At 45.1% G+C, this 14,390-nt stretch overlaps 1 protein-coding gene across 1 annotated transcript in view; it reads left to right on the forward strand.

Moving 5' to 3' along the window:
- Positions 1-14,390, forward strand: part of COL4A6 (collagen type IV alpha 6 chain) — a 278,502-nt gene that overhangs the window by 174,873 nt on the left and 89,239 nt on the right. The window contains 1 exon segment of the mRNA XM_048514719.1: positions 9,944-10,078. Within this exon segment, the coding sequence (XP_048370676.1) occupies positions 9,944-10,078 (135 nt within the window).

Consider the following 14,390-nt stretch of genomic DNA (forward strand, 5'->3'; position numbering starts at 1 on the left):
AGGAACCGGGTTTGATTCCCAGCTCTGCCGCCTGAGCTGTGGAGGCTTATCTGGGGAATTCAGATTAGCCTGTGCACTCCCACACATGCCAGCTGGGTGACCTTGGGCTAGTCACAGCTTCTCGGAGCTCTCTCAGCCCCACCTACCTCACAGGGTGTTTGTTGTGAGGGGGGAAGGGCAAGGAGATTGTCAGCCCCTTTGAGTCATCTGCAGGAGAGAAAGGGGGGATATAAATCCAAACTCCTCCTCCTCCTCCTCCTCTTCTTCTTCTTCTTCTTCTTCTTCTTCTTCTTCTTCTTCTTCTTCTTCTTCTTCTTCTTCTTCTTCTTTATTTATTTATTTCTTAGGTTTCTATACCGCCCCATCCCCGAAGGGCTCTGGGCGGTGTACAACATGAAATTAATACAATATCAGGTAAAGGAGCAATCGTACAAAACACCGTAAACAATTAACGTCGCTCCATCCAGTTAATAATCACTAAAACTCCATGTAAAACAGTGGTTTTTAGAACAGGGGTCTGCAACCTGCGGCTCCAGATGTTCAGATGGCTGGCGAGGGCTGATGGAAATTGTAGTCCATGAACATCTGGAGAGCTGCAGGTTGCAGACCCCTGGTTTATTTTATTTATTTATTTATTTTATTAGATTTTTATACCGCCCCATCCCCGAAGGGCTCTGGGCGGTGTACAACATATAAAATACAATATAAAACAAGTAAACATTTAAAGCAGCAATAAAAATTTAGAACCATCCACATAACCATCCATGCTTGTTTTGTTTTTTTTAAATCCCCACAATGACAAAATGCCTTTCATTTCTCTAGTTCCTTTCATTCCAGGCGAAGTGCGAGGCAGAGATCGCTTTGCTCTCAATTAAGAGCAGGCAAAAGAATCCTCGCTGGCCCTCTGCTAATCTGACAATCCATGAATGAGATTTCGTGTAATTGCAAGTTATCTGCATTCCGGCTGGCCCGGAGCCATCCCCGCCTGTCTCAGATGTTGCTGAGACCATTTGATCTCGCGTCGGTTTGATCCTCGCGGGTGGCACGGAGGCAACAGGCTCCAGCAGCGGGGATCAGCCGCGGAGAACCATTTGGTGATGCCTCCTGCCCTCATTCCTGGGGGAGGGGGGCCGAGAGCCTGGTGCTGCCTCCCCCTCCCACTGAACCACGCTGCTAAATTGGGCACGGGAATGGTGTCATCCTTTCTTCCCACTCACGAGGGTGGATTCGGCTTGAGGAACTGGTCTGTCACTGCCTGGCAGAAACTGAGAACCAGTTTCCGAATGTGGCATCCCTTTCTCAGAGTTTTAAGCAGACAAGTTGCAAATGATGTTTTAAAATGAATTGACACAAGTTTCCCTTTGCATGGTAAGAATACACGGAAGTCCTGTGTCCCCCTGAAAACTAACAGTTTAATTGCAGCCTATGTTCCCTCCCGGTAGCATTGGCAGCTCTGGCCTGGGAAATTCTTGGAGATTGGGGCATGGAGCCTGGGGAATTAGAGAAGGAAGGGACCTCAGCAGGGCATGATACTGTAAAGCCCACCCTACAAAGCAGCCGTTCTCTTCAGCGAAACTGATTTCTGTCCTCTGGAGATCAGCTGTAATTTTGGGAGCTCTCCAGGCAGCAGTGGCATAGGAGGTTAAGAGCTCGTGTATCTAATCTGGAGGAAGCGGGTTTGATTCCCAGCTCTGCCGCCTGAGCTGTGGAGGCTTATCTGGGGAATTCGGATTAGCCTGTGCACTCCCACACACGCCAGCTGGGTGACCTTGGGCTAGTCACAGCTTCTTAGAGCTCTCTCAGCCCCACCTACCTCACAGGGTGTTTGTTGTGAGGGGGGAAGGGCAAGGAGATTGTCAGCCCCTTTGAGTCTCCTGCAGGAGAGAAAGGGGGGAATATAAATCCAAACTCTTCTTCTTCTTACAGACTCGACTTCACTTCTTCACATGCAAAGGGCCACAAGACTCCTGTATGGATTTGTTTTTCTGACAGGCTAACATGGCTGCCCCAGTGGCGTAGCGCCCAGGGGGCCAGGTGGGGTGCGATGCCCTGGGCCCGTGCCACGGCTCGTGCGTTCCAGGCATTCTGGGGGCGTGGCAAAGGCGCAGAGTGAATGCGGGGCCCGGGCACAGTTTCCCCTCGATGTTGCACAGGGCCCAAGATGTTGCACAGGGCCTTTCATGGGTAGCTTCCCCCAAGATGTTGCACAGGGCCTTTCATGGGTAGCTTTGTCATCTTGGCTTCTAATTTGCATGACTTCGGCTGTTAAGAGTCATCTTGAGATTGCATTGGGCCTTTAATCATAGAATCATAGAGCTGGAAGAGACCACAAGGGCCATCACGTCCACCCTCTGCAATGCAGGAACACATAATCAAAGCACTCCCGACATATGTTCATCCAGCCTCTGTTTAAAAACCTCCAAAGAAGGAGACTCCTCAACTCTCAGAGGGAGTGAATTCCACTGTTCTCTCAATACACAAGGGCTCACATCGATAGATATTTAAACAGGATCTATTTGCAGACTCTAAGCAGTGCAGTTACTGAGAAAACGAAAGTAAAAACAAAGCACTATGGATTCCATAATAAGAACATAAGAACAAGCCAGCTGGATCAGACCAGAGTCCATCTAGTCCAGCTCTCTGCTACTCGCAGTGGCCCACCAGGTGCCTTTGGGAGCTCCCATGCAGGATGTGAAAGCAATGGCCTTCTGCGGCTGCTGCTGCTCCCAAGCACCTGGTCTGCTAAGGCATTTGCAATCTCAGATCAAAGAGGATCAAGATTGGTAGCCATAAATCAACTTCTCCTCCATAAATCTATCCAGGCCCCTTTTAAAGCTATCCAGGTTAGTGGCCATCACCACCTCCTGTAACTGTCCCATTACATAACTGTCCCATAACTGCCCTTTGCTAACACTTGAGTATGATTGCATGTGTTAGTTTACCTATCTGTATGCTACCTCAATATAAACGTATTATTGTCAAAGGGTTATTTTTCCTTGTCAGTCACAGTTTTTTGTGCTACAAATCACTTGTTTGAGAAAGGGTCTTTGAAAAGCGTTGAGATCCTTGGGGGGGGGGGATCTTCAACGTGTAGTTAAAAATGAATTTTCTCCATTTCCCCCCCAGAGTGTTTCAGAAGTATAACTTCCGGTAATGACTGTGAGAATATTCTCAAGTATTTAATGTGACATGCACAGTGGTGTTTAGATATAGTACTGTAAGAACATTTTAAGAATTATCTGTTGAGAAAGAAGGTCTCGTTTTTTAAATATTTATTTATCCACAAGCAAATAAAACCTGCTCTCCAATCCATCTGCATATTTTGCCTCGTTTTCCCACTCCTGCTAACTATTTACATCTTCTACATGAGCCCACTCTGAGACGCTGGGCTTGTCACCTTTATGAGCTAGATGCAATGTTCTTTTCCTTCTACTCAGACGCAGATAAGCAACACAGGTGAGCACCATCTTCCATCTCTTCTTGATAGATCTTGCACCTGCAATCCTGGTTCTTGAAGAAGAAACCGCTCATCAGCTGTTCTCATTATATTGCCCTCTATATGCTGTAGAGCAGGAAAGACTACTTAATCCTCTCTTAGCTGCTCTAGGCAACACTACAGATGCTGTCAAAACTTTATTCTTGTTAGACAGCAACTCAACTGTTACCATCGAACAAACTGTTAGATTCTTGTGTGTTGTCATCACTGAACGTTCCCAAATGCTTAGCAGACTCAATCCCAATTCAGTGGCTTAATATTTCAGCTCTCATGGTGCTTGTTTTTTTAAACTTTTTTACCAGCCAATTTTAATTTCCATTGTATAATTTATATATATGCCATTAAAGGTTTATTAAGATTAAGATATTAATGTTTAATCTGCCCTATACCTGAAGGTCTCAGGGCAAGTTACAACACCAGGTAAAAATCTTAAAATATTGATACACCTAAAAACAATGACAATATATAATACTATAACAAAAAAAACTATTTAAAATCCATAGAACTTATAACCTACCAACATTCACAAAACTTATTAAAAAACATAAAAACCCATTTAAAAACTCATAAATCCTATTTAAAAATTCATATTATAAAGATATCTGATTTGGATAGTGTATGTCTCCCACCTAAAACAAAAACAGCTCAAAATGCAGCTGAAGCAGGGGAAATTTCTTGGGTGGGGTCTGGAAGTGGGGTTGCCAATAACCAGGCGGGGCCTGGTGTTCTCCCAGGATTTCAGCAGATCTCCAGATGAACAAGATCGGCTTCCCCGGAGCAAATGGAAGCTTCGGAGAGTTGACTCAATGACATCACATCCTGCTTAGCTCCCTCCTCTCCCCAAACTCCACCCATTCTAGGAATTTCCCAAGCTGGAGTCGGCAACCCTACCTGATTGTTAGAGAAGGAAAAGCAGTATTTAACATGTTATAAAAATAAATATGGAGAGCAAGGGACTGTGATAATTTTTATCCACTTTGGTAACACAACTAGCTGTGTGTGATGGAGGGTCAGGACCGTTTGGGTGGTGGGGTGTGCCATTAAGTTGCAGCCAATGTATAACAACCCCATAAGACTTCTAAGGCAAGAGTCAAACAGGTGATTTTCCATTGCATGTTTCTGTGCAGTAACCCTGGACTTGTGGTCTCCTATCCAAGTACCAACTGAGATTGACCCTGCAGCAGTGGCGTAGTGGCTAAGAGCAGTGTCTAAGAACAGGTGCACTCTGATCTGGAGAAACCGGGTTTGATTCCCACTCTGCTGCTTGAGTTGTGGAGGCTTATCTGAGGAATTTAGATGTACACTCCCATACATGCCAGCTGGGTGACCTTGGGCTAGTCACAGCTTCTCGGAGCTCTCTCAGCCCCACCCACCCCACAGGGTGTTTGTTGTGAGGGGGGAAGGACAAGGAGATTGTAAGCCCCCTTGAGTCTCCTACAGGAGAGAAAGGGGGGATGTAAATCCAAACTCTTCTTCTTCTTCTTCTTCTTCTTCTTCTTCTTCTTCTTCTTCTTCTTCTTCTTCTTCTTCTTCTTCTTCTTCTTCTTCTTCTTCTTCTTCTTCTTCTTCTTCTTCTTCTTCTTCAGAAATACCATTGTGAGATTGGCTATCTCTAGGCTGCAGAAGAAAATTATTTATGGGAACCAGTAGTCATGATGGTGGCAATAAATACTCAAGTCACCTACGCTATTTTTCCCTCATTTCATCTAAATAAGTGGAACAAACATTTTCTACTCTGTTCACCTGTATAACAGGGAAAAGGTGTTGCATTGGGGAAACCCCTATGAAGAAAGCACAGGCTCTCTGTTACATGGATACATCCAATGAAGGGAGGGGGATTAATTGTGATCTATGACTCTCACTGCACCATGAAGCTAGAGTTCTGTTTGCTGCAATTGTTCCTGCATAAGCCGTTGTTGCTTCTTCAAGTTCTGTTCAATGAGGAAGATTACTGGGAATTCAAAGTGCTTAGTTGATTGCAAACTTGCCTTGTGACACTAAGGCCCTTTCCGCAATGGTGCGGGGGGGGGGGTGTCGGCATAAACAATGCTGACATACACCCCCCCGGGACCGTTCGCATGGACGGTCCCGGGAGTGCGGCAGGTGGCACGCGAAGCGGCTGTGTCAAAGCCGCCGTTGAACGCTTGCCTTAGGTCTTCTCTGGCTTCCTGCTTCATCACCGGGCCAGGGGACACTTCCAGCAGCCCGGAGCCGCACGGGTCTGGAGTTGCAGGTCAGGGGGGCGTGTCCCCTGGCCTCTCCGACAAGCCGGAAGCCAGGAGACAAGGTAGGTGTTTGGGAAAGGGGGCGGGAATGGCGCCTTCCAGCTGCTGCCATTCACACAGCAGCATTTTGAAGCCGCTGTTTCCGAAATAGAAACAGCGGCTTTGCGCTGCTCGGGGGTTGCGAGGCCATGCAAACCCCTTTCCAGGGACGCTGTTTTTAGCGTCCCTGGGACGCTGTATTCTGCCCGTGCGGAAACAGCCTAAGCTAAAATTCTCCAGTTGACAGCCAGTATGGTACATTAGATAAAGTGATGGACTTTAAACAGAGAGATCCTTCCTGGGTTCAAATAATTACAGACCATAATTTTTTCTCAATGATCCTTAAAGGGCACCGTCTGATCTGCGGGTGTTCCCTTTTCTACCTGATGCTCAACTGCTTTCAACGTTCCATTTCTCTGGAACACACTCATTTCTCATCAGTTAGGTTGGTGGGGTCCTTTCAATTTTTTTTTTGACAAAGTCATATTTTTCTTCATGTCCCCCATTCCTTGTCTGTGGGTGGTCCAGTTTTGCTGCTTTTTGTCATCAGCCTGGGCTCCCCGCTTTCTTATAAAACAGTAATTATTTGACTAGTAAGTAAAGGTGGTTTTTATAAATGAAAGAATGCTAGTTTCAAGGCCTTCTGATGGCACATTCTGAAGGTATTATGAATAGTTAGAACCTTTGTGTAACTTTAGGCTGTAATCTTTGGGATTAGCCAATTTGAATGGAACTGCTCAAAAAGAAGCTACTGCAGAATCATGCTCTTGGAATACCCAATTCATGTTCTGTTGGGGATGATGTTCCCTTTGGCATGTAAGCAAAATGTGAGCATTCAAATGGCATTATGACCTGTTAGAGGCCTGCTGCCAGCAAATTAACTGGGGATGTTCAATACATGAAAACTTCCCATAACTGCTCCTTGGCTCTTGTCACCTCCTTAAATTTGCCAGTTTACAAACCTGCAGTGGGTAGGGTTTGTCCTTATAGTACTTGTGCCTGTTGAACTATCTGGCTCATAATTCTTCAAGCCTGCTGTCTGCTTCCATCCTGCAAATAAAGGATAGCATCAGAGGTGGGATGCAGCCTATTCACACCTATTCGGTAGAACCGGTTGTGAAAATTTTCTCAGTTTGGAGAACCGGTTGTTCATGATTAACTCCACTAGGAACAAGGGGGTAATCTCTGTCCTTGGGTACAACAAATCTCATCAAGTGAGGAATGCCCACCCAGCTCTGGAACGCCCCACCCCCGGAACGCCCAGGCCACGCCCCCACCACATCATGCCCCTCCCGGCCCTGTTGGCCCCACCACCATCGGAACCTGTTGTTAAAATTTTTGAATCCCACCACTGGATAGCATCTTTTTAGAGTTTTGCTTCCTGAGCAGTTGAAATATTGGTGAACATTCTGTGTCATTCCACCAGCCATTCATTGGCAGAAGCTTTCACGGTCACAAACACAACACAGTATCGATGAAAAGATGTTTGTAAAAAAAACACCCCAAAGCTATATGCCTCTGGGCTTTCTTTAATCTAAATTTTTATGCAAAAACAACAACAAAGGTGCCTTCTTGAAATTTGTCATGCAGTACTTACAAGTGACATCTTTTAAAAACATTGGATTAGCAAGCAAAAAAGGCTAAGTGCTTAGCCAGTTTTTCTTAAGGGTACATGAAATATAAAATTAATAGGATTAACAATAAACATGGAAGGGTTGGCTATTTGGTCAGATGTATATTTTATTGCCGGGGGTTTACGGAGAACAGTTTTCTTTTTCCAGTTTGGAAAGCGCTGTCTCCAGCCATCCTCACGGACTTCAAACGGACTATAAGTAAAATTCATAAGAATTAGATTATCATGGCTTAATCACATTACGAGGGAGATCAGAGACATGTTTACTGTGCCTTTGTGTTTCTGGAGCAACCCCAGCACACTGGGCTAAGTCTCAAGTGCCATTAAGATCTCCTTTGTAGTGTGCAAACTGATCAAAAGATCAAATCTTTGGCAGAATTAAAACCAGAAGCCGTTCTGTGGAACCTGTACTGGAAGCTAACGGTGATCAAGTTTTAGATCAGTGGTGGCGAACCTTTGGCACTCCAGATGTCATGGACTACAATTCCCATCAGCCCCTGCCAGCATGGCCAATTGGCCATTCTGGCAGGGGCTGATGGGAATTGTAGTTCATAACATCTGGAGTGCCAAAGGTTTGCCACCACGGTTTTAGATGAAGGCTCCCATGCATCTTTACAAGTGCACAGCGACCTGAACATTGAGAATTGTATCAGTAGGAATAAATTTGATGTCCTCAGATCCATTTGCTGCCACTTGGCAAGAGCTTTTCCTTGACACTTTAACCTACTCCAGATTAAAGTAGTTTACATGAACTCTCGTATTGTAATGGAGAACTGACCCAACGCTAGGGGCACCATTATACCATGTACCATGTATACCAACATACCATGTAACAGATATTATGGACTACAGTTCCCGTCATCCCCTGCCAGCATCATGCTGGCAGGGGGTGATGGGAACTGTAGTCCAAACATCTGGAGGGCCACGAGTTTAACACATGTGATGTAGGGCTTTGCAGGATGAACCCAACATCTTGAATTGCATTGGGGAGTAGACTGGTAGTAAGTGTTAATTGCTGCAGTATCCGGCTCGTATGTTTGTAGTAGCTGTCCTTGACCAATAGAAATCCAAAGGACCAATCAAGTTGAAGCAATTCTTCACCGGTCAATTCAGAAAATAAATGCAAAAGTGCAATAAATTAATGGCATTCTTATTAGTGGCATTTGGTTGAAATTACATAAAATGAATTATCATGATGTTTATGGGCTGTTGCTTAATCATGTATCAGTTTATCAGTTGCTTAACTCTGTGTTCATGAGTAAAGTGCGTCTGTGCAACAGACTGTGCAACAATCTCAAAACGTGTTGGTGTCACATAATTTGGTCTGAACTGGCATAATGTATAGGCTAAGAGAAAAAATTCAAATACAACCTAGAATTTCTGTGGAAACAAGGAGGGGGACAGTTTTCACCAGTTTTCCATGGTCCTCTCAGCAATCCCAAACACCTCCTTCTAACGCCACTTTTAGGAGATGGAGGGCCCCTCCCCCAGGAACAGTTTAGGAGAATCAGAGGTCTCCCATGGGAGGGGCAAATGGGTTAACATTGCCTATATTTGTATCTGAAAAATTCTAGGCGGGAGTCAAGCTGTTGTTTGTAGTTTGGCCAATTCGGATATCATCACAAAATAGTGTTGGTTGCAAACAAGTCTTTGGCGTCTGAGGTACTTATGAGGGGATGGGGCACACAAGCTCCAGGACATCTAAGGCTTGTTCCTGTAACAATAAACCTTTACGGCTCTGGCCCCTGCCTGGTGGAACACTCTCCCTCCAGCTGTCCGGGCCCTGCAGGATCTGGGTGATTTCCGCAGGGCCTGCAAGACTGAGCTGTTCCACCGGGCTTTTGGCGAAACCAGCCTCTGAGTGTGCCCCCTCCCCTATATCATCGGGACCCGTTACTGGGATATATGGGTCCTTAATACTATCAGGACCCGCTACCTCTTCCTCCCCCTCCTAGGAAAATTAGGTTTTAGGTGGGAGGCCATTTTAGGACACAGTCGTTGCTTTATTATATTTCTGGAAGTACTGTGTGATGTTTTTATCTGTGGTTTTATGTTGTTCACCGCCCAGAGCCCTTCGGGGATGGGGCGGTATATTACCCCCTCATGGGGGTAGGTTTTAAATTGGGGTCGGACGCCTCTTGTTATTATGTATTATGGTTTCTCGCTGCTTTTATGAGTTTTAAGTTATTTTATGGGATGGAGCCTATGTATTTATATTTGTATGACCGCTCCTGTTGATGTCCAGATAATGTTGTTCACCGCCCGGAGCCCTTCGGGGATCGGACGGTATATAAATTTAAGAAATAAATAAAAAAATATTAAATAAATAAATAAATAAATAAATAAAATTTGTTGCTGCATCTGAGTTCCACCAATAATGCTGTTCTCCTACAATCTGAATCGTCTTTGATTCTTTCACTATCTCTTACCATGACCAGCTGCTTAATAATTCTATAAAATGTGTCATTTGATTCCTATGATAAATTGTGGTGGGGTACCCGGTCCATTCTTTTTTTTAAAAAAACCAACTGATTTATTTCTTGCTTCTAGGGTCAACCAGGGCCAATTGGAAGTCAAGGACCAACGGGTGCCCCTGGATTTGCTGGATCAGAAGGCTTGAGAGGACACAAAGGGGAGAGAGGGAGACAGGGTGCCCCAGGAGCTGCCGGACCGAAGGGAGATAAGGTGAGTTCATCCATGCCTCCTAGGTTGGCAGACTGTCTTGCTGCTACGGTGCTGTTTTCTGTCACACAGTATGGTAGGCACATGAAATTATATCCAAGAACCCCTGGGTATAATTTGAAGCTGACTTGGAAGTTTCTGATGGCAGATTGTCCCCCCAAGTAAGTGTGCTTGATCTGTTTGTCACTGAAGGATTATGTGTTAAGCTTCCTGGACTACGGGGCTCTGAGCTATTACCAGGACCTTTTGCGCAAAAGACCATGTATATTTTTACTTATGTGCGTATCCCACAAGATGTTCTTCAATACAACAACCTTTATTAGGCATATTAAAATAGGCTCCAGAGCATTACAGACATTTCTGAAGTACAAATCAAAAGTACATTCAAAACACAGACAGATAAACTGTATCTAGCATTGGACATTACTTAGAAAGTTCTGTCACTTGTAAAAGAAATTTTGCTACTTTCCCCTCTGTGTTATTTAACAAAAGCTCCTCAACAGAGTTGTCAGAGTTGTCAGAGTCTCTTTCAGATTTGTCTAAGACCCGCCCAGGAGAGAAATTCCTAATACCCACATATCTCGGACAGTCAAGTATAATGTGAGCAAGAGTCTCCACTTGGTTTTTACAGTGTGGACAGACCCGATCCTGGAGAGGGATAGATAGGATAGCGACCCCTTTGTAATTGGGCCGAAGGAAAAGTGCATTGCATCTGGCCCCTTTGTAATAATCCATCTCCTGTTGGGGCTCAGTTAATAGTTCAAGATATTTGGCTATGTGCCCCTTGTTCTGGTAATATTATTCCTCGAAGCAGAGAGGGTGAGCATGGATTTATTTGCTTGGCCCAACAAGATATGATGGTATTCCTGTTCTAGAAGTCTGCTTTTTAAGGTTTGCATAATCTCTCTGGGTGACAGCATACAGAGATCTTCAAGTATTAAACCTAGAGGGTAGATTTTTGATTTAAGAAGTTGATACCATTCGGAGGCAAATAGGTCTGGGTGCACAATATATGTTAAACTGCTCTCATCAGAGTTAAAACATAGTTTGATCCAATACTTGAATGTATTCAGCCATGCTCTTGTTTCAAGTAGGTTCTGACCATGTTCTTCATCTGGTGCTAGCTAGCAGGATCTTCCATAATTCCTCCTTTGCCCACAGAAGAACATGGATTTCTCAGAATTATTGTCTGAGGGCTGCTTGCTTTATGGACGTAGTTCATCTTCCAGCAGAGATGGAGCAACGGGGCTATGAACCTCAGTTCCTTTCTCTGTTTTGTGCCTCTGCTCCAGATTGAAACTAACTTCTCTTTAGGAAATTGTACAAGTCATATATAAGCCATAGCACTCCAGTTGCATTTGTGCTCACAGCAGAAGGGAGCTCTGATGTTCTTTTGTGATGCAGGGTTTTGTTTCATAGATTTTCCTCTTGGCCAGATGGTACGGCAGGAATCAGAAGTCTTGGTATAATGGGACACTGGGATTATCCTAGGCAGCTGTTCCTGGCATTGACTTTACTTTGGCCCCTTCCGCACACGCAAAATAATGCGTTTTCAAACCACTTTCACAACTGTTTGCAAGTGGATTTTGCCATTCCGCACAGCTTCAAAGAGCACTGAAAGCAATTTGAAAGTGCATTATTCTGCATGTGCGGAATGAGCCTTTGATTGTGTGATATTAAAAACCTTTGTGATATTAAAAACCTTGATTTTACTCCCCAACGCAGCTAAAGCAGATGGAAATAAAAGTACTGCTGGTACATTTTCTTTTTTGACTCAAACTGAAAACGACCACAACCTATCATCCCTATTGCACGTGCGATAAACATTTATTAGAGCTAACCTGGATTATTTATAGCTTGTTTCCGAATTCAGGAGGGAAATTACGGGGTCAGGCAGAGCAGGAAGGGGGTGATCATCCTTGTGTATGCTTGGACTTAATGTGTGGGTGAAACTGGCAATCCCAAGTCTGCCAAAACTGGGTTTCTCTTTCAAAATACCTGCTCCTCTCCTCTTCATCTAATACCGCCTCCTTTAAATTAGTTCAGGTAGCTAAACAGTCTGCTAGTTCCTACCTCAAAATTGCTAACCAAAGACGTTGGTGGCCTTGGTCTGTGATGGGGTCACCACATCATCATCATCATCATCATCATCATCATCATCATCATCATCATCATCATTTATATTCCAACCTTCCCATGCCGAAGCAGGGCTCAGAGCGGTTTACAACCAGATTATTAATAGTGGGAATAATAGATGATATAAGAGTAAATAGAACTTTGGAACCAATGTATAACATAATGATTAGAGCAGCACACGCAGTGTTAGCATTGGGCTGGAAAGATAATAAGAAATGGACAGTCTCAAAATGGTTAGAATATATTTGGGAACAAATACAGCTAGAAATTTTTGAGAGACTGGCAAAAAATACACCATGGCAAGAGAAATTAGAAGATATTATGAAATTATGGACATTGTATGAGAAATGGATGGAAGAAGCCGGATTTAACAAAGAACTATGGAACAAGAGAATAAGAAGAATGAACCTTCTGCTGCTTGCTTGAATAACCAATGAAAAGAAGGGGGGAGGGGGGAGAAAAAGGAAAAATGTATAGTTTGAATAAACATATTGAATGTAACAAATATAACAATATTCTATACAATAAAAAAAAATTTTTTTTAAAAAAGAATTAAATGATAACCAGGAGATATGAATCAAGTATGAAGCTATGGTGGATTAAATAATGCACAAGGATTAATATAAAATATAAAAATATAAAACATAAGCAATGATAACATCTCTAAAATAATGGCGCCTGGTCATCGGTCACACCCCAGTACTGAAACGTTCAGATCGCAATGCATGAGGGAATAACAGCAAAACAAAGCCTGATGAAAACAAAGAAGGGCGGAGTCTGGGGGAAGAGACTGCAAGAGAGAAGGAAGTGGGAGGGAAGCATAAAGATCCAGGCCAGGGAATAGGATGCCACAGTTGTAAATCCATTGCTGTCCTCAACTGTAGGCCTGATGGAACATCTCTGCACTAGAGGCCCTCCAGAACTGGAAAAGATCTGTTAGGGCCTGGGTCACCTTGGACAGAGAGTTGCATCAGGCAGGCGCCACAGCGCAAAAAGCGGAGGCCTTGGTGGTCTTTGCGCCTGCGATAACCAGGAGATTGACAGAAGATCTCAGTGCTCTTTGGGGGAGTAGAACAGAAGGGGCCGGCCATTTATGACTTCAGGAAAGCACCAACACCTTGAACTTGATCTGTAACTAAGGCCGCTTCTGCACGGCCACGCTGGGGGTTGGGTCGGTATACATGATGCCGACCCAACCCCCCCTGGGACCGTTCACACGAACGGTCCCGGGAACAACAGGGAAGACGGCGCCGCGGAGCACTGGCGCCCGATCGACATATCTTCCCTGCGACCTTCCGGCGCGTCGCCGAGGCCAGGGGACATGCCCCCCTGCCCTGCGCAACCGCTCCGGAGTTGCAGGGCGGGGGGGCGTGACCCCAGGCCTCGGCAACACGCCTGAGGGTCACAGAGAAGGTAAGTTGATCGGGAAAGGGGGGAAGGGATGGCGCCTTCCAGCCGCTGCCGTTCGCATGGCAGCGGCTGGAAGCTGCCGTTTTCCAAAAACCTAGCTCGGGGAGCGAGGTGGGAAAATGGAGGCTTCATGCTGCTGGGGAGGAGCAAGGGCGGTGCAGCTGCGAAGCAGTTGCGCCCCCCATGCAAACAGCTCCCTAGGGACGGCGTTTTTGCCGTCCCTAGGGCGCTGTAAACGGCCCATGCAGAAAGGGCCTTAGATCATGGCTTGCTTTGTTCTTCCCTACCCCAAGCCAAGCACCTATGATGAGTTTGATGACAGAGATCGGCTGAGTGGTGGAGCACGAAGACCCAACCGGAGAACAGGCTGTTTCCCACTAACCTGCCCCATTGGAGGAATGGTGGGGAAGACGTCATGGCAAAGGTCAAGTGGGGGTTGCAGGAACAATATTCTCTCCTACCCATCTCTGCTGTCCCCAGCCCAGCCAATGCCTCCTGTTTCCTCCCATTCCTGAATATGTACATTAGGTTGGGTACATGTACATGGGATCATAATAGAGTTCAGAATTGCACCCATTGAGTTCAATCAACCAGAAGAGTTCACAGGAAGCATTAGTGGAACACTTCCAGGAATGTGTTGTTTTATGACTGGGCAGGTTAGGTTTGGGCCGTAGATGTTTTGTCTTGGAGGGTTGTTTAATCGTCTTGGAGGGTTGTTTAGTCAAGTTGGATTGTGCACATTTTTACTTAACCATCGTTCAGTAAGATG

The sequence above is a fragment of the Sphaerodactylus townsendi genome, linkage group LG13 (assembly GCF_021028975.2).
Source record: "Sphaerodactylus townsendi isolate TG3544 linkage group LG13, MPM_Stown_v2.3, whole genome shotgun sequence".
Classification (NCBI taxonomy): domain Eukaryota; kingdom Metazoa; phylum Chordata; class Lepidosauria; order Squamata; family Sphaerodactylidae; genus Sphaerodactylus; species Sphaerodactylus townsendi.